The 20102-nt window shown below is 40.3% G+C and overlaps 3 protein-coding genes across 3 annotated transcripts; 1 reads left to right on the forward strand and 2 right to left on the reverse strand.

The window, feature by feature from the left end:
* Positions 1-3546: 3546 nt before the first annotated feature.
* Tap42 (immunoglobulin binding protein Tap42) lies at positions 3547-7484 on the reverse strand. The gene is made up of 7 exons (XM_028305121.1): positions 7273-7484; positions 6874-7082; positions 6638-6755; positions 6193-6418; positions 5563-5716; positions 4680-4761; positions 3547-3831 (listed from the first exon to the last, which is right to left on the reverse strand). The coding sequence occupies exons 1-7, from the start codon at positions 7399-7401 to the stop codon at positions 3721-3723; spliced, it is 1029 nt and encodes a 342-aa protein (XP_028160922.1). The 5' UTR covers positions 7402-7484; the 3' UTR covers positions 3547-3720.
* A 715-nt stretch (positions 7485-8199) lies between these two features.
* LOC114353214 (carboxypeptidase N subunit 2) lies at positions 8200-14134 on the forward strand. The gene is made up of 3 exons (XM_028305120.1): positions 8200-8305; positions 10466-10898; positions 11837-14134. Exons 2-3 carry the CDS (start codon positions 10516-10518, stop codon positions 13689-13691), a joined length of 2238 nt encoding a protein of 745 aa, XP_028160921.1. The 5' UTR covers positions 8200-8305; positions 10466-10515; the 3' UTR covers positions 13692-14134.
* A 1637-nt stretch (positions 14135-15771) lies between these two features.
* LOC114353213 (putative uncharacterized protein DDB_G0291608) lies at positions 15772-18942 on the reverse strand. The gene is made up of 2 exons (XM_028305119.1): positions 18857-18942; positions 15772-18755 (listed from the first exon to the last, which is right to left on the reverse strand). The coding sequence occupies exons 1-2, from the start codon at positions 18866-18868 to the stop codon at positions 15783-15785; spliced, it is 2985 nt and encodes a 994-aa protein (XP_028160920.1). The 5' UTR covers positions 18869-18942; the 3' UTR covers positions 15772-15782.
* Positions 18943-20102: the final 1160 nt, after the last annotated feature.

Here is a 20102-nt window from a genome sequence, read left to right on the forward strand (position 1 = left end):
ACTAAGCGCCACAATACTCTTTTGCTGTAACACATCATACCGTATGTGCTGTCGACAACGATTCGACAACGATTACAATAGTACACCAAAGAATCAGAATTAAGACCTCCAGGATATCCAACTCTCAAACTACTCGGACCAGAGGTACCTATATCGAAATTGTTTAACAGAGTAGGCCCCCTCGCACCTGACCTACATAGCAGCGCCTCCGATGCAAATCCTGCGCGTGCGCCTATGCATTCAAACAACTGCTTGGCGTCGATTAACGGGACGCAGTTCGGCCTTTGAAGTGGACCGAACACCAGTTAGGACTTCGAGGCAAATTATACGGGAAAGCTTCAGTTCTGATCTTATCGAAGCTAAATTGGCCTGTTAATTTCAAAGACGCCGCTAATGTTATTTCCTCGTATTCTTAATGTTAGACCATAAATAAAACTAACTGTGATACTTCATACCGATACTAATCAAATCCTATTGCAGCACACGGTTCTAAAAAGCAGAATAGTTAATTCGAATGATTATTTAAAAAAATGATCTAGATATTAAGAGCAAAGATTGTGCTAAATCCCATTCCTACGTTTAACAGAGGAAATACGTTCAGGAGCATTCGAATTTTTATCCAGACAATAATGTAAGTAGTTGAGCCACATATTTCTATAGCTGGATAATATTTCAAATAATTATTATTGGGTAAAGCTATTATTGTTAAACGCCATTATTTGCCAAGAAACCTGAATAAACTCGGTTGCCAAGAATGTTGAAAGCACATCAATGGAAACACATTCATTGTTGAGTTGAGGCGTCGTGACAGACCCTGATTAAGCAACGACGTCCTATTACTAAACCTAAGCTTCAGTCTTCAGTACAAAGTGGCACGTAAAGATTGCATTACTGGCTGATTTGCGTACCAAAGATAAGCGTATGCGGCTCACTTTGATTCAAAGGTTCTTGAAACCATTAAGTCGGTGCTTGGGTTGGCCAGTCGTGGTGCAACAATCAACATAAACGGCGACTACAAAAGCGTCTCCTTATGCGCTTAACAGTTTGCTTCAACTTTTGAACAAATGACTTTTCCTCAACCATAACCCAAACCACAAGGGCTAAAAAAAGAGAGAATCGTGCTCTTCTTACAGTAGAAATTCATGTTATCAGGAGATGATAATGAAATGCATTGCAATGGTTCTAGAAGAGGGGTCTCCAAACTACGGCCCGCCGGCCATATCCGGCCCACCACTGCCATCAATCCGGAGTTCCGGACCGCGACAGCTTAAATTGTTGCGAAAAATATAAATTGTTATGGCCCTTGCAACATACCGAAAAAAATATTATGGTCCCAAGACTCCCAAGGCTTCAAAGTTTGGAGACCCCTGTTGTAGAACAACAAAATCCTCGCATACAAATTCAAGAAGAATTATGTTAGTCCATGAACATTGAACAGCCATCCTTTTGTTTATAAGTAATCGGAATTTATTAGCTAGATGAGACTAAAATGCAAATCTAGCGATTAGTAAAACGTCGACAACTGACCTTGTCTAAAGTATACAAAATACATTATGAGGAAGGCATTAAAGCCGAAAGTCCGCTGTACACCAGCATCAATCATTAAAAAAAATAACGGCACAAAATCCGCCATCCATCAACTCATCTTCTTAAATCGAAACTAAAAAGAGCTCCAGAGCCGTAAAACCAAATTCTAAAAAAACTTTTCCCGATACGCAGGCGTGGCCGTATAGAGCGGAAGTTGACTCTCCTTGCCCTACAAGTCGCGAGAAGCGAGTTAAGCTGTGGATAGAATACTCAGTTCAAGATAGATTGTTTATCAAAACAAAGTTCCGGTACTATCGTGGCAACTGCCACGATAGTACCACCTGTTGTTCTGAAACAAACAACTGTTTGTCTATCACAATTTTGGTTTCCAAAAAACAAAGGTTGACTGGGAGAGAAATCAATATGGTATCGAGACACTCTTAAGAGTAGTAAGAAAACACCCCGAGTCTTAAAAATAATCTTACAGCTGAGTTTCTAGACAGTGGCGGCGTAGCATAGGTTGGCACCCGGGGCGGCACCCCCCCCCCCCCGTCATAATATAAATTATAGCCTAAGGCACCCCAGAATGGCACCCCCCCTGTCATGACATCACGACCGTCCTTGCCATGCAGATGCGTCACTGAGTACTAATCTGCGTGACTTTGTCACCCCATGATGCTTGGCACCCGGGGCGGACCGCCCCCACCGCCCCCCCCTTACGCCGCTACTGTTTCTAGAGAGGAGAATCGGTCATATCTGCTATCCTTTGCCATGTAACTGGCAAAGGATAGCTGACGTCAACTATGATTTATCGATTTAAAAATCTACAACTTGTAAACTTATTCGGACTTCCAGACTCGGTTTCTTTTAAGTTATTTTGGAATAATAGTCTAACGACTCAACTACCCAAATTTCTAAGACCAAAAGTTAATCAACGGGGAACTATAATTACTTCTATGTATCGAACTGCCGAAGATGGCGGCGCGTAGGGCGCGGCAGGCACCATTTATGGTCATAATTACGCGTTGCACTTTCGTTTTCGTAGTGAAAGTGTTGCGGTGCACCGACCACTGACCTTGGAAGCCAGCTGATCCGCGGTCCGGTACATACGATATAGCCCTACTGATCATGAATAAATTATACCATATTTTTTGATAGAGACAGACTCTCAATGATCTTAATTAACCCTTATTTCACTTCGTAATCAAAGATAGGTTCATTTCCAATACTAGAGGTCAAGCCACAGAAACACAGGTGTCACATAGGCTTGCCATATATGTAGGTTTGAAAGATTGCCAAAGTATAAACGCGGACTGAAATGAGTGTTAGATAACAATATAACAAAACGCTAATAAATGTTGAAATTAATAATGCATGAATATCTTAGGTAGTGCAGTCTCCATGCTTAAAATTAATAAATAAATACAATTTTCTTTTAATACATTGTATATTTTTGATCTCTTAACATCACGGGTGTACATCCATGATCATGATGATGATGATGATGATGATGATCTATCCGACCGATTTCGGCCATGGCGACCACTCCTAATAAACTAATGTTAAATGTGTCTCTGTCAATTCATTAAGGTAAGAAAGAGATAAACCGAGGTCTAGAGACGAGACGATACTCAATGGTTATATCACATACAATTTATGTAAGTATGTATAATATATTTATATTTTATGTATAAAAGTGTTAATAATACGTACGCGTACGGGCTGTATCGAGTCCTTGACAATGTGTTAATTTAAACACAAACAAACGAGACGCTATCTCCTTGTTAACAACAGTCGTGTAAAATTATGTTCAGTGTACTAATAATACTATGTATTTAGTTAAGAGTATATTGTATAAATAAATCTCAAAGAGAATACAGTAAAATAAAGACATACCTTAGCCTTCAAGGTCACTGAATAAATTTTAAAGATGGCAGCCCCAAAAAAAACCACCGTCGCATCTTTGCCGCCATTTTCGACTCAAATGCAATTACAATAAATATGTTTATTCCATGTAGTAAGGTTTGCCTAGAGCTCCTGTTGATAACTTTTGCCGCCATTTTAAATTATATGAATCAAGAGTATCAGGTGTAGTAGTGTTTCGGTTCGTCGTCGGTGCTCCGGTTGTTAAATCTTGCCATTTTCGACTCAAATGCAATTACAATAAAGTTTATTCCATGTAGTAAGGTTTTCCTAACTCCGGTTGTGTCGGTTGCCCCACCCGCGGCGGTGGTCGTCCTTGTACTCGTCCATGCCGCGCTGGCGAGCCAACTCCTCTGGGTCGTCTTCTTCTACTAGACGCTCCTGGAGAAGTACAGAAGAAGACTATTAAAAACATACTAACCGAATGAGGGCTATCGTTTTTATACTTAACAGTTGGCACCCCTGGCGATTGACAGGACCTTACTCTACAGTGGCGCCACATCTTGATGAGTGCAAATGCGATAGTCCTCCTACCACTTTAGCGCTCACAAGTTGGCGCCACTGTCTTCGCTACTAGCAAGTGACAGGACCTTACTCTACAGTGGCGCCAACTGGTGAGCGCTAAAACGATAGCCCTCATTGAGAACCTCCACCTTTTCCTCTCCTCCTCCGTGACGCCCTCCTGTCAGTGTCATGGCTGAGACGGTTAATGTTCGGCATCATCTATATTACTTTTTTTTAATGTTGTATTTTTATTTTGTTTTTTCTCTTTTATTTGTATTTTTTTTGTGTGTTGTCTCATGTTTGTTAATCATTTTAGGCGAGTATTCCAGCTCTCTCCAAAAATGGTCACCGCAGAATAACAGCGTCATGTTCTGGGTTTTATTTACTACTTCAGAGCACGACTCAGCAGAGCGATAGTCAATTTTGGTACTTGCTTTTATTATCTGTGTGTTATATTTTTAAGTTGGAACCAAATAAATGTTTTTCTTTCTTTCTTTCTCCTTTTTGAAGTCGGTTAAAAAGTAATTGTACAGACAACAGCACATCAGAGTATACACTTTTATGGAATGGGAGCATTACATTACGCATTACTTCACGATTTTACTTTTTAGAACTACTTCTATGGGCTTTATTAGCTGTACAGTGATCATTTTCCATAGAACTTTACAAAGAGATTAATAAAATTTTCACAGTTAGTTTAACAGTTAGTAGTAGAGTAGACAAACCTTGCGAATTCTTTCTTCCTCATCGCCGTCTGTTTCTGTGTTCTGTATGGTTTGGTGCGGGATATTTGTTCCGCCTGGGAATCTGTAATGCAAAAGGTAGACTGTTTTGAACTGATGTTTGAAAATTTTCGCTTGAGGCCTGTCCTACTGTTTATTTCACACTAGCTTTCCGCCCGCGGCTTCGCCCGCCTGGAATTTTGTCTGTCACAGAAAAACAATATCGCGCGAGTATTTGCTTACCCTGGACTACGACAAACATTTTAAAACCAAAATCAGCTCAATCGGCCTAGCCGTTCTCGAGTTTTAATCAGACTAACGAACATCAATTCATTTTTATTTATATAGATAGATTAATTAGGCCCAGTTTTCACCAAGTGTTTTGAACAACATAAGATTTTCTGGTTTATTGAATAATCTTTTTGATTGGTTATTCAAAACACTTCTTTGCTCCGCCGCGCTCCACCTTGGTGGAAACCGGGACTAAGCATACTTTGGTCTAAGAGGAAAAAGACATCTGAGCGAAAAAGATCGTATTAAAACGAATGATCTATCGCAACCACGATTTGCATATCGTTCAGAATATACCTTGATTACACTAAAAAGGTGAGTGAATTTTGCCTGTTTTCACCATCAATCACCAATTTTTAAGTGACTATGAAAACAAAATTCCTGTTTTCTATTTCTTTTAAAAAATAAAGGAAAGTTTTCTTTGAGTAAAATTTTCTATCTACAGTATTAAGAGTACTTTCCCTCCAGGTGGTATTACAAAATTCCACCCTGTATTACTATTAAAAATTAGGGATGATGATGGTGAAAACGGGCAATAGTCTTGTTGTGTTGTGATAATGTTTTTGTCTATGTGCGTAATATCTGTGGTACTGACATGCCGTCCCGCACTCTCTGGTCGTAGAACTCCTCGATAGTGAGCGAGGGGATGGCGGGGTAGCCGGCGCCGAACACCGCCTTCTGCACCGCGTCGCGCGTGATTATCACCGGCCTCAGCGGCGTCCGCGGCGGCGCCTTCGATGGCTTGGGCTCTGCGAACAACCATTTACGGTGTTACACCATCAGTTCAGCGGTTTATCCCCTGATGGGGCAGTCAATGGAGATAAGAGGAATCCCTATGTATTTTTCACTGCAGGAAAACAAACTCGTAATTATTTAGCAGAGGGATGATTTCAAATAATTTGGCTTACAGTCCTCACACTGGCCAGACCGGTTTCAAAGGCTGATGTTGATATTTCTCCCTAATCGTTTGTACTCTATTCTGCCTGTTAGCAAGTTATAAAGCAAGTTAACAACATGTAGGCTAAACCTCAATTAAAGTCTGCCACTTCCTTCATAAGGCTTGAATAAACATTTTAAAGTGAATAGTTTATGCCTGCAATAACACCAGATCTCACTTCAATCCATTCAATTAAAAGGAGACTGCCGCTTTCAAAAAGATCACATCAAGATCTAAATGATAACTCAAACAAAATATTAATGAATAAATACAAAACACATTTCTTACCTCCAGCATGCTTCTCCATGTATTCCAAAATGGGTTTTTCCTGTTCAATACTACTGAGTTCATCTAAGGCTTGGTTCACATAGTTCTGGAGCAGTGTTGTGAAGTATGTCCTCTTGGTGTCATCATCCACAGAAGGTGAGGCCATGGCCTTGGACAGTGTGCTAAGTTTGTCCTTCAGTTCTTTCATCTCTTTATACCTCTTGATTTTGGCTTCCCTTGTCATGACCTGAAACATATTATTATTATGATACCTTATGTTAAATATCACATACTTTAGCAACCAAAGTCTAGGCAAAATTGAAATATTCCATCACTATAATATTGTAGCAGTTAGGGACCATTGTTCTCATTCAAATTGTAAGTTAATTTAAAAAGTATCATTACATCATCAGAAGGAATGGGCATTGGAAATGGTCTAATAAGAAAATGTAACATAATATCATACCATGCTAGCAATTTTGGCTTGTTCACTCTGAGTGCGCGCCACCGTGCCCTGGCTGTCACTTGTCGCGGGCACCTCCACATCTGTCACTCCATAATCTTTACATCTCTGTAGAAAGTCTCTGCAAAAAATATACAAAATGGATAAGTCAATACAGTTGGCATCCAGTCATTAACACACAGTCAATAAACAGAAGTAGCAGGCAAAAGATAGTGATCCTAAACTTGAAAACAACTTACTTGAAATATACTTCTGCTACTTGTATCAAGTCTTTTCGGGGCGTGCCACTCCGCTTCAAAGTAAGAGTCCCGAGTAACGCAGGCAACAATAGGTACTGTAATGTTTCCGTTGGCAACTCCTCAAGGTTCTCATTGCGGCTGAACATCCCCGAGAGAGACACTAGGTTGGTCGCCTTCTCAAACTTTGATATTGCCGACTTAATACTCATCTGTATCAAAATAAAAATATATTTGTAATTGCATAAAATACGTAAATGTTTTGGTAAATAATAAGTCTTGACTGCTTCGAATTTACTTCAAATTGGTTAATGTATAGCACACATAACTTCTACAGTTTTACTTTAATAGAAATAACCCATAATTTATTGGGAAATACATAAAAAAAAGAAGTAAAATCACCTGAACTGCATCACTGTTGGTAGCTTCACTACCGCTTTCAATAGAATCAAACAGTTTCATAGCCTGGTCGTATATGTTTTTCAAAGACTCCTCTTCTGTAGATTGCCCAGCATCAGTAGGCTGAGACATCTTGAACTATTTAATTCTCAAAATTTTCCAGAAATATCACCGCAAAACACAAAACAAGAAAAATTCACGATTGGCAATTGACACTGTTGACAGTGACATTGACAGTTTGATAGTTTTTAGAGCTGATAATGCACTTTGGGCCAACGTATTTTAAGACGAGGACAATTTATCATGAAATCATTTTTAAATTGTATTGATAAAGATGTTCCCATTTATCTACCCATAGTTCTCATTTTATCCAAAATTGCTGTTGTAGCCACTGTGTAGCACAGGGAATGCCAAACTAAAATATATTTTTACAGGTGGATAAGCGCCTTATGCGTTTATGGCAGCAATGTTCCCTTTCTGTGCATATTTGGCGAAAAATCGTCAATGGCTATTATGGCCACGAAAGCATAAGCCTTCTATGGCAAGGCGTATGCATTCGTGGTCCAGGCTTACCAGGCTATATTCCAAAACGTATGCATCCTGCATGACTATCAATCAACTAAGTGAACATGCTTTAATTTGTTTATTTTGAGTGTCCCTATTCCAATAATGATTAATTGGAAGAATGCTAAGCATTGCCTAAAATGTAAATTTTACTATAATTTCAAGCTTATTTATTAGTATAAGACAAAGGGTTTTCTACATTATTTACCTACCCAACATACTTGTATTCGCATAAATGGTCTCCCCTGCAACATTACTGAAGGCAATATCACAAGACTATTACGATTTTCCTCCAGAACAGTCATCGCTGTCGTGCAGAGTATATTAATGGCTCAGTGCAACGCAATAAGGGCCATCGATTTAAATGGTCACACTTATGTAGACTGCGCATCACCGCGAGTGCCACCGAGGCAGCCTGGCTTCGTCCAGTGAGCACTCGGTGGTCGAGAGGCGCGCACGCCAGCTGTCACATGTAAGTCACGCGGGTCGCTCGCCGGCCGGAACCAACAGGATCGGCTGACCTCGCTCTGGCATCACAATAGCCCTGCCGAGGACGTGAATCTTGCGTTTTCATTCCATTTTAACACGGAATCGCGTTTCGCAACCCGCCATGAAGTAACAGCCCTTTGCACGTCTCATTGTTATGAAAACTCAGCAGTGTTTTCGATTGTTTGGTAACAAGAAAAGTTGATGTGACGTCTGTGCATAACATGAAATAACAGTGCATTTATTTTACGATAAGTTACACCGGGTGCGTATAGAATTCAGTCTAGAAGGGATATAGCGTCCTGTCCGAACAAGCCAATTTCGTAATAGCCTTTGAAAACCCGCCTAACTAGTTCAATGCTGTGTAAAGGTAAACAGTTATGTGACTATTAGTGTACGTATTTATAGTAACATTGACTTTAATCTTTCACAAGCATTGCATGCATCAGGCAAGCATTTATAACTTAGCGGCTGATGCGAATAGTTTTCTGCGTTTTCAAATTCTTGAGTCACAACAATCGTTTAAATTCACTAACTCTACTCAACCATTTAATTAATTGCTGAAATTTAGCGAAGTGCTACTAATTGATCCTGTTTTTTATTCCTTTTGAAGTGTTCTTAAAAGGGTTGAGTTATCTTCTGTTTATGTTTTCATAAACACGTTGAGAAAATAACAGCCTACTTCTAAAGTAGGCATTATATTTTGAAAAACACGTCCTTTATAATTTTCATAAGTGTTTATTTTTCGCAATAAAGCTAAATGTCACTCATAAGTAACACAATTACCTTCAAGAAAATGCTAATGTAAGTAGTCGTAATAAACGGAAGAAATTCATGACGACAGCCGAGCAGAGACGTAGACCTAGGTCGTATGACTCAACTGATTTTACGTCGTCACTGCTGAGTTTTCAATTATTTACAAATATTGTTGTTTCAGCTAATTGATTTCTTTTTACTAGAGATTATAATTTTGCTCGGTATCTTTCCGATCTCTCTCACAGCGGTTCAAGTCAGACAAAATAAGATAACTTGTTATTGATTCGTCGCATTAATATTTTGGTAGCCTGTTCGATAAGTGACCTAGGTGTCACTAATGTTAATTGAACACAATGAGTATTTCAGATTGTTTCTTCGAGAACTTACCTACTGAATGATTTATCGATCGAAACGAAAACATTTCGTGTTATTTCACTGGATATAGATGAAATCTGATAGGCGGCATAATATCCGTGTGAATGGGCATATTCGCTCAGCAGACTATCTTTTTATGGCATTATGGGATTACATTGAGCAATAAATTCAATGCATAATAACAACTGAACATCAATTTCACTCTTCCTCATTGTCAATGAACCATAAAAGTAGCTTTAATAAAATTAACTCAACAATTAAATTCTTTGACAAATAATATACGACTCTACGTAATGTAGAGCTATAGTATTGTATTATGCTAAGTTCACCTGCCTGTCGAACATTTTAAGGAATTTTATCTTTGGTTCCCAACCACGTCCTCCATATTACCATGTTTCGATCCCTTACAATTCATCTTTTTAAACATAGCAGAAGCGGAGATTTCTGGAAAATTCCAGCGAGAGACGAGCTGCGTCGGCCCGGAAATGCCCATTAATGCTCCTGTCTGCGGCGCCCCACTTACTCGCCTAAGAACTTGCTAGAACACGCGGGTATCATCCAGACGGGAATGCATCATGCACTTGAAGGGGGCTAATTGACCATGACAAAGTGTTCATTGATAAGCAGAAGTTGTTAGGATTGAAGGATTAGTCATATGATTTTGCTGGTCGCTGGTCTCGTTAGCGCCAAAGAGTTTACCTCATAGAGTGGATTCTTATATCTTATTCACCAATGTGACTTGTTATATCAGTAGAAAAAGAATCGTCATTTTGCTTACGTAGATGATAATAATGTTGATGAAGTCATGCAGCTCTAGTCTAAACAAACAAAGATTACTTTCGTACCACATTTACAAAAACAGCTCCAGTTGATGACTGTCATACACATGATATGGACGATAAATCCTCTACAAACATTCACATGTGGATGCGATCGTTTTCCATGTCAATTATCGCCATAAATCTAACGAGGCTAATCGTCCATCAAGTTCACATGTTATTTTCTTCTGTTACAGATATCATGGGTGTTGCTATTGCTTGAAACTGCTGATTTCAAGATAAAGTTATGGCTATGTTCACGGTACTCGCTCTATACCTGCTGGCGTTTGGTCTGGCGCACGGATTCAATGGAGACAGCTTCGAGCTGGAATGTCCGGATGAATGTGACTGCCACTACTTCAGAATCAACTGGGTGACGGACTGCTCTGAAAGCAATCTGACCGAAGTTCCTTATGATGAGCTCAGCATGAGCGTGTACATCCTGGATCTCAACGGAAACAACATCACTACGCTAAAGACATTCCCTGCAGACATCAAGATGCGGAGGCTGCAGATAGCCAACAACCGGCTCGCCAGGGTCGACAAGGATGCCTTCAAGGGTTTGGAGTATCTCATCGACGTTGACTTGTCCGGAAACAACATCAGCTATGTCGATCCAGAGGCTTTTCTGTAAGTATACCTAATTATGTTAAATTATAATGACCAATAAAATCTTCTCTATTTACCACCCCATTTTGAAAAAAATATTCACAAACAAAAGAATTACAATGCTTTATAGAGTTAAAACGCTCATAGGCAGGTATTGTGGTGTCACCCCTAAAAAGACGTGAAACCGCGATGACATTGAAGTTAATAATTAAATTACAAGCTTGTTACGATTGTGGCAAGCGGCGCTTCGTATTGTAAAGCGAATTGTCAAATCGGGCGCAGCCGACACTTGCAGCGCAAGCTGCGCAGCCGCAACACTCGCGACAAGGCCGCGGGAAGCCCGTTTTTCTAACGGTTAATGACATCAATCGCTGAAATAAATAGTTACAGACTGACTGCTAAATATTTTCATTGGATTGATTGGGCATAAAAATAATCATGTAAAAAGATAACTGATAGCATAGCTTTGTTTTCTAGATTGCCTACAATGCCAATCAATGTTAATTTTTGTGAATTAAATTTGGCAACTCTACTAACCTTGACACCTCCAAAGCATTTGATGGTCTGAATAGGTATAATGCCACTCGTATGATCATTACCTACTCAAAGCGCAGATCGGTAACAATGCGTGACACATTGTTTACTCCACGTAGGTACCTAGTACTTCTATTCTCACGGACGACCATTGTCTGCCGCAGCCTGACATTCATCCCCGAAGCACAATGCTGATGACAAAATTGTTCCAATTGAACTTGATGCCGTGTCGACCAGAACCGACAATTGACGTTAAGTCGTTATGCCAATATTAGATAATGGTCACACAACGAATGCAAATTGAAATCGCTGCTAGAAACCCATTTACGAGTTTACAACTCGTGTATCGTGACAAAAGACACAAAGAAAAATATCTTAATTGAACATAGTGAGCTGAGTTGATATGATAAACGTTTTCTTTTCAGAGACTCCCGAGGCCTTCTCAACGTCGAGCTGCAAGACAACCCGATAACCGTCGTGGAGGGGCCGTTCCTCATCTCCAGCACTCTGCAGTTCCTGGACATCAGCTCCTGCAACCTGTCCACTATAAACCCGCAGTTCTTTGACAACATCACCTCTTTATCGACAGTGGACCTTTCAAACAACCCTCTCCAAACTCTAGAGGGAAGCGTTTTCGACGCTCTGACTAGTTTGGAAACTCTCAAACTGAACGATTGCAAACTCACCAGTGTCGCTGAAAACGTATTTTCATCATTAATTAATTTGAAGTTTTTGGAACTCGCAGGCAACCAATTAGCGAACACTGACTGGCCAGAAGTATTAGGGAAGCTGGCCAGACTCGAATATCTAAACTTAAGGAAAACAGGAATAACATCGCTGTCGGAAGACGCATTCTCAAATTGCACTAATTTGGTCTCGCTAATATTGGCTGATAACGAATTACGTGATTTGGACGTTGCCGCTACATTGGGAAGCAGCGTCGATCATCTAGAATTTCTGGATCTTTCCAATTGCAAAATTAAAGGACCCATTTCAGGGGAAGCATTTGCAAATGCCACGCGACTGAAATCACTTTATCTTTCAGGCAATCCCCTATTTGCTCCAGATTTACAAGAAGCACTCGAGCCGTTGCCAAAACTTGAAAAACTGTTTATGAGCAATTGTGGTTTGAGAAATCTACCCGACAATTTCAACGTTTTCGACAATCTCCAAGAGCTGGATATATCACATAACCCTCTTGTAAATGTATTTACGAAACTCTTGGCTCCTCTTGAAAAGTTGGAATACCTCAACATGGGTTACAGTAATCTGTCTTACATAGGACCCGATACGTTTTCCAAAATGACATCAATGAAGAGGCTTGTTTTATCTGGTAACGATCTCTTGTCATTAGAAGCCGGTCTGTTCGGCAATTTGACACAGTTAACTACTTTGGAGTTAGAATTTTGCGGACTGAAAAGGCCTTTAAACGCAAACGCGTTCTTCAAAAACCTAACGTATATGGACCTTCGAGAAATCAGACTTGGTGGTAACCCACTTGTGATTCCTGAAAATGGACCGGTGTTCCCTAAACAACTTTCACAAGTTTCAATCCTCGATATGAGCGACTGTAATATAACTTCGTTACATGCAGATGCTTTTATGAATACTGAGAATATTACTGACTTAAACCTGTCTGGCAATAAGATCAAGTCGGGCGATAAAAGCTTATTATTTTTAGAGAGACTAGAACATCTCGAAAAGATCAACCTCAGTAACAACAATCTCACAACAATAGATCCGGAAGTATTCATACACAATCCTAAACTTCATTCATTGAATTTGATTGGCAATCCGTTCCGTTGCGATTGTAAGATCGCCGAAATGTGGGACTGGGCGAATATGATAAAGGGCAATCTGGACGTCCTCATTGGAGCCAAAAGCGCAGAGAGAGACATCGTGGTGAAGGGTAACAAGAAGAAGAAGCACTTGTACTGTCATTACAACGAGACTCAGCTGCGCAACATGACTATTGCAGTAAATAAGACAGTTCCTGGAAGGAGGCCTTTCATGAAGCCCAGAGAATTGACGTTCGCCAACCGCACGTGGGCCAAGTACGTGAGGGAGTCCGGATGTGAACCAGTTGTCAAGATCCTACGACCTGTTGCGTTGATGGCTAGTATCCTCCACATTAATGATGGAAAGTTGTCAACTGGTTTCTTGATTATGGCAGCCCTTGCGGTAGCCATGGGCGTGGCGACCGCGTTGATGACTTACAGACTATTTCGCAAAAATAACTTTCAAGAAGTCGATACAGAGAGAACTCGAAAGCAAAGATAGCAGTCAAATTGATGAATTGTTTTCTATTTGAAGTTTACATCAAAAGCCAGTCGGCTTGCCAGCCACGTATGTTTTATAAGTAAAGTTCTTTATTTTTTTACTGTTATAATGCATCATAGGTACGTGAAATATTTGGTAGAAAGTTGGACAGATATTTAACAGGGCTAATATTCATAAGAGCATTATTGTTGACTTCGCTCTAGTACCTAATTTTGCAGTAGGTATAAAATAAGTTTGATCCTCGCCTTGAGTGAGCCTTTAGATTTAGAATTACATGTAAGTATCTATACCGATGACTTTATTTATTTAAAGGTATACGATGCGGATTATGGACTAGTCATGTTCACACGGAACTAATAAAAAATATTCATCTTCAAAATGATTTATGAATTTATAACCCTTGTAATTTGCTAATACCATCAGTGAATAAACTTTTGTAAAAATAAAAGCTTGTCTTTATTTAATTCATTATCAACGATAAAAAGTCACGAGGAAATGATGATGAAGTAATGATATTTTCCAATTAAAATATTAAGTATCTGTAAATAAATTACACGAAATAAATGCGAAATATTGCGCTACTTTTACAATAAGAAAAAAAAGAAACCTAAGTATTGTGAACTAATCCAATAAACTCAGACGAAACCGATTTTATGTAATTTAATTATATCTAGTTAAAAGTGCAATATTAAATTAGGCAAAGTGCAGCTGACCGCAGAAGTTGACAATTGTTTGTTTCTTCACGACTGCGCGCTGCGCCTGCGCTTGCGGTTTGCATCACCATCCATAATGATCCCCAGATTACTAAAATATCTTGATTGACTCCTTTTTATATTTCTGGTTCAATTAATTTTTCCAATTTTCCACGTAAAACAAAAATTGTACAAAGAATTTGTAGAAGTTTATGAAAACAGATTTTTTTCTACGTGTTTTATACATCATTATTTACTCCTGATTTTTATCATTATTAACTTATATATCGTATTCTAATATATTTCCTCTCATAAGGGAAGTGACGGGTTCCCTACACAAACTTTCATCCCTATTTATCTCCTCTTTTGTGGCAAAAGATATTATAAGTACCTACTGATAATCTTTTAAGTTCCATCTATCTCGATACCAACTAATCAAAAATGGTTTGGCATTCCGCGGGCTACAGCGTGCCTCGTTGTTTCAAGTGGAAGTATGTTCTAGATACTTACACGAACACCCAAGTTTCAAACACTATGAAAAATCGATAGGCCGCGATAGTTCAGAAAACTAATTAAGTAAAGTAATAAGTAATTTAAACAGAGTATAAATAAATGCATTAATTACACGGCTTTCAGCTTCTAACAACATATTTAAGTAGGTATTAGATTGAATAGGAACAAAAAAAAGTATAAATTAAATATAATTTAAAGCTTCGAACTCCGAAAGTATATTACAATTTTAACGTAGAGATGGAAGTAATGCTCCGATTGTTTAAAAAAACCGGATACCGGAAACTTCCGTTAAATTGCAAACATATAATCTTGCATGCATCAATTAAATTTGCATGAAGTAGCATGCACGCTACGATACTCACTATCTACTATTCTATTATTGTAATTATCGACGTAAAAAATCTTGCAAAATAGTTTTAAACCTGAACCAAAACTTCCAAACATTTGATTAAGCAAGTTGTTGTTTTTTTATAATACTCTATGGAGCTAAGTTTTTGTACTGAAAACAAATAATTTCAATAGAAAGCTCTAGGTCTTGAGCACCTGCTCTTTATGCATCCGCTTGCGCCACTCGTGACGAATCGCCCTCTACTTTTTGCGTCTCTACGGTGACTGGCTTTGTTGATAACCAAAGATGGAGTTTTTTATTTGCGAAAACGGGACTCAACTGATATTGGTGTCACGTAACGTATTGGCAGATAGGGAAAGTCTTATTGCGCAAGATAATCGCTGAAGCAACACTGAAGTTTTTGCTTCTATTAAGCTGACTTAGGAATCGTTAGATCAATAAAAACAATATGTTTTATAACATTTTTATTTTTTTCAAAATTGTAAAAACTTATTACTAAAATAATTACAATAAATATGTACTCTCATAATTTATCTATCAGCTTGGTTTGCCGCCCGATGTGCTCGTTTTCTTGATGTACCAGTTCTCTTTGTAGATTTTTTTCCTCATTCCCGGCTTTTCACTCTCGGGACTGTCGTTGCTCGCCATGGCCGCTAGCTCGCTGTCGAGCAGGCGCGGCAGCCCTATCGGCTCGAACCCGTATTGGAACTGTGGCTCCACGAAATGGGTTTTACTCTTTAATCTTTGGTAAGGACGAGAGGCGTGCGCGGAACTATCGCGCGGGGCTTCTTTCCCGAAATTGTACTCATATTTGATCGGCTCCGCTTTGTACTGCGCGAAATAATTCTGCTTCTTCTCTGGCGCGAAATCAAATGACGGAGCCACTGTATACTTCTCAGATTTCTTCTTCTTCTTATCTTGGTCGCCGGCGAAATACTTTTCAGGCTTCTGGCTTTGGTACAACTTGTAGTAGTTGGCCTTGTTTTGATAGCGATCGGCCAGACTCTCCGGTCTGTTAACCGAATAATCTAAGTAGTAATCTTCCTTAGTACTGTCTCGGGCGTCTTTGTAGTTCGCGCGCGAGCTCTTCGGGAAGCTGTCGCCCTCCGCTTGATATTCTTGAAAAGGGGTTTTTTCTACCTCAAAATCACCTTGATCGGAGGACGGGGAAAAGCCGTAACTGCTCGGACTGTAGATATCTTTCTCGATATCTGCGGCTTTCTTCTCAAATGCATCGAAACCGAATGCGGCATTTTTGTAAGCCTTTTCAAAATCTTCTTCGTTGTTATCTTCATGGTCGACCATTTCAGCCTTAATTTGTTCGTGGTGTGAATGCATTTCCTCAGGGCTTTCCTCCTGAATAATGATTCGTTTGGCCTTTTCGAGTACGACGGGCGCGGCAGAGCTGTACTGTTGCGGAGGCTGTGTGGGCTGTGCCCGAGTTTGTTGTTCCACAAACTTTTGATATTGTTCCAGCGATGTTAACGGAGGCGGAGGCTTATTGTAAGACTCTATCTGTTTTAAAAACTCATCACTGGGCGCTTCAGAAGGCACAATCTTTATATCTTCCTCGTATTCTGGCGTAGGATGATACTCTGCCTCTGTGTGCTGAGCAGGACCCTTCGCGTGTTGCGAGTTTCGTTGAGGGGCCTCTTGATGCTCTTCGTAACGGACTTCTTCATTTGGAACCAGTTGGATATTACCATTTGACCTGTGAGTAATTATATCGTTTGACTTATGCTGTCGTACGGCTTGATTCGGGCTATAGTATACTACATGCCCTTGAGGTCGGAATTGACTTTCTGGACCAAGAGGTACAAAGTTGTATGTCGGTCGCGAAGGTTCGTTGTAATGCGGTTGATTATTGAAGTTATTTTGAGGATAAGGTGTTGGCTTCGAAGGTTCTGAATGATGTGGTTGATTATTGTGGCTATTTTGAGGATTAGAGGGAGGAGGAGCATCATTGTCCGATTCCTCCGCCGAGCCCCCATCTTCAGACGAACCTCCATCATCAGACTCAGCATGGTTGTGTTCTCTGTTTTGCTCCTCAGGCTTGAATGTGTATATGAGTTGTTTAGGCCCTTGACTAGTAACCTGATAATTTACTTGTTTAATCTGGACTGGCTCTTTCGATGTATGAACGAAGTTATAATGAACTGGTTCTTTCTGTTCAGTTTTCTGGTAACTATAACTAATAGGTTCAGATTGTGTTTTCTTATCATAGCTATAGTTCACAGGATCCGATGCAGTAGCCTTGTTGTAGCTGATGTTTTCCTCTTTGTAAGTTTCTTTATAGTTAGGTGACTTAATCTCGTAAGAAAATTCAGGGCTCTTATTTGGTGTACCTTTAACGGTTATGGTCGGATTGACCGGATGCGATTTGTGGTGGTTGTCACTGTGCGACGAGGGCTGCTTTGTTTTCTTTTTTGGTCCATCATTGCGGTGTTTGCTTTTGCCACTATCATAGGACTTCGTTTTTTGTACAACAATATCCTTCTTGTGTTGTTTTGCTTCATTGACATTGAATTCCGGAAGCTTATGATAAGTGGCTTCATTTATTCTGGGTAAAAAATGTTGAACTTGTGGAACCAGGGGGTTGGCAAAAGTCAACGGCTCAAGCAGGCTGAGATCCAACAAAGGCACTGGAGGTTTCGTGTCCAAAGAAATGACCGTCTTCTTTCCATTTACTATGGCTGTCACAGAAGTCTTGGCTGGTGCGGCTTGAATTTGCGCTTTATTTTCTTGAGAATTTTCAGCACTGTGCGCGGTTTCAGCGTGGTTTCCTTCAAGATGGTGCTCCAAACGCTGGAATTTCACTTCGTTTTGGGGATTTTTGTATTGATTGACTTGATGCTGTTGAGCTGTCTGTGAATTAGCATAGACTGCACTGTTGCTACTAGGTTGCTGCTGGGCTGTGAGCGCTTGCGTATGAGATGGAGCAGCATGCGCGTGTGTGTGAGCTTGCGACGGAGCTAAGCTTCCAAAGTTTTGGGCAAACGCAAAAGGTTGAGAGTAGCCTCCAAAACTGCTCGTTGGAGCATTATTTGCCACTTGGAAGCGATACGGCGATCCAACGAAGTAATGCGGTGCTGTCTGCTTACTTTGCGGTGCCGCGAGCAGAGGCTGAGACAGGTGTGCGGGCAGCTCTTGTAGCGGGAGGAACTGCTGCGGGAAAGCAGTTTTGTACGCGGCCGTTTGGGGCGTGTCCACGTACTTGTTGCCGTACGAGTCCCGTAGATAACCGTTCACATTGTGCAGTACCAGCTGTTCCTTGACCGGGACGACCCGGGACGCGGCGGCCTTGGGCGCGGCGATGAAGGCGGGCAGGTGGAACGAGTAGGCGGCGTAGGGCGCGGCACTCGCGTACACTCCGAGGGGAACGTTCCGATAGAGTCGCGGCGCACTTTCTGCACTAACTGTATCTTTAACTACCAAATTGTTCACAGTCTTCCCTGTTGCTTCGTGTATCCCACTTAACGTCAGCCAGCAGCATAACGCTGCGTGAAATGCCTGTAATGAAAAAATATCGATGTTTTAGATTTTGATCGTGATTTTGTTAAAAAATCAAATAAAATGTATTATTTATTATATTGCTTGATTAATTAAATTACCTTTCTCCACATGGTGGGCCACGTTGAGTCCAAGACAGTGAGAGCGGCACTGAGCGGCGCGGCGCCCTCCGCGCGTTTATAACGAATGTGCGCGCGCGCAACGCTCGCTTTTCTCAAACCGCACCGTCTCTGGACTTCGTTAATTCGTTATATCACCCGACACACTTTACGACGGATCTATGTTGTTCATTCACTAAATTTAATTTATCGTAAATAAATTGCTTCCTATGCCCAGCTAATGTAAAAAAGTGTAACAATTGGAAGCAAAGGGTTGTGCAATTCGGGTGATAGTTCTTCACAATACCGAACTGATTGTCTGCCGGGTTTGGTAAGTTTGGAAATAAATCAAGCAGCACAGTGTCGCGGGAAATAAAATTATTGCAATCACAATAATATTCAATTAAATTAAATTCCTAACTAGACTGACACAGGGTTTTGAGCATAAATTGGAAAAGGAGCATTGTTTATCAATTTGTTTACATCAAATTTCTATGTAGTTCTGTCAATTAACTTATTCAATTGGATATTGGGTTTACTGCAGTACGTATGCTCATTACGATTCAGGAACAAAAACGCGCGTACCCTTTGAATGTCGTTATGCAACCGAGTTCGAGCACGCAACTATAAGTATCTACTAAATAGGCATTCATAACAAACATTACACACAAAATGGTAAGATATCCCGTTAACTTTTGTATCCAAAGAACTGATAACAATATGACCGGATTTAAAATTACCACACTTGCCTGAGGAAACTTAAGCGCTCCTATGCATTAAAGTAAAATAAATTATTCCTATCTGCCTTATGGTTGCATTGCAGCAAAAAAACCAAATAGGGACCTGAATGAGGACTATGCATTATTGTGTAAACGATAAAAAACTTTTACCTACCGAATCCGACCCCGGAGAAAAACGCTGAAAAGCCAATGCTTTCTTATCCCATAGACATAGACAATAACAAATTATTTTCAATAACGATCTAGCATCATCTAACGAACCAAATGAACCAATTCCATATTTCCAGGTCACTCCACAAGAGACCAGGAAAACAACAGCGGAATTTCCCCAGGAAACCGATACATCGCGGCTAGATCCGTAGTATCGGGTGGCGGCACTTTCCTCCCGCTTTCCTGCGGTCATGGTCAGGAGCGCAGGCGCAGTGCCGCAGCGAAAGTTCTGCTCTTCATTACCATCGTACAAACATCCAATGGGAGGAAGAAGTAGTACTTCGCATGCTTTCAGAAGA

Source organism: Ostrinia furnacalis, unplaced genomic scaffold (assembly GCF_004193835.3).
Source record: "Ostrinia furnacalis isolate ACB-3 unplaced genomic scaffold, ASM419383v2 OfSCF1638, whole genome shotgun sequence".
In the NCBI taxonomy this organism is placed as follows: domain Eukaryota; kingdom Metazoa; phylum Arthropoda; class Insecta; order Lepidoptera; family Crambidae; genus Ostrinia; species Ostrinia furnacalis.

What these genes read in the sequence shown, in the direction of transcription:
- Tap42 (XM_028305121.1), bottom strand. Translation starts at nt 7,401, where the DNA reads ATGTCTCAGCCTACTGATGCTGGGCAATCTACAGAAGAGGAGTCTTTG. An exon ending in AAGCCAAAATTGCTAGCATG is followed by an intron (nt 6,419 to 6,637) that starts GTATGATATTAT and finishes AATATGTTTCAG; the next exon opens with GTCATGACAAGGGAAGCCAA. An exon ending in CATGGAGAAGCATGCTGGAG is followed by an intron (nt 5,717 to 6,192) that starts GTAAGAAATGTG and finishes GGTTGTTCGCAG; the next exon opens with AGCCCAAGCCATCGAAGGCG.
- LOC114353214 (XM_028305120.1), top strand. Translation starts at nt 10,516, where the DNA reads ATGGCTATGTTCACGGTACTCGCTCTATACCTGCTGGCGTTTGGTCTG. An exon ending in GTCGATCCAGAGGCTTTTCT is followed by an intron (nt 10,899 to 11,836) that starts GTAAGTATACCT and finishes TTTTCTTTTCAG; the next exon opens with AGACTCCCGAGGCCTTCTCA.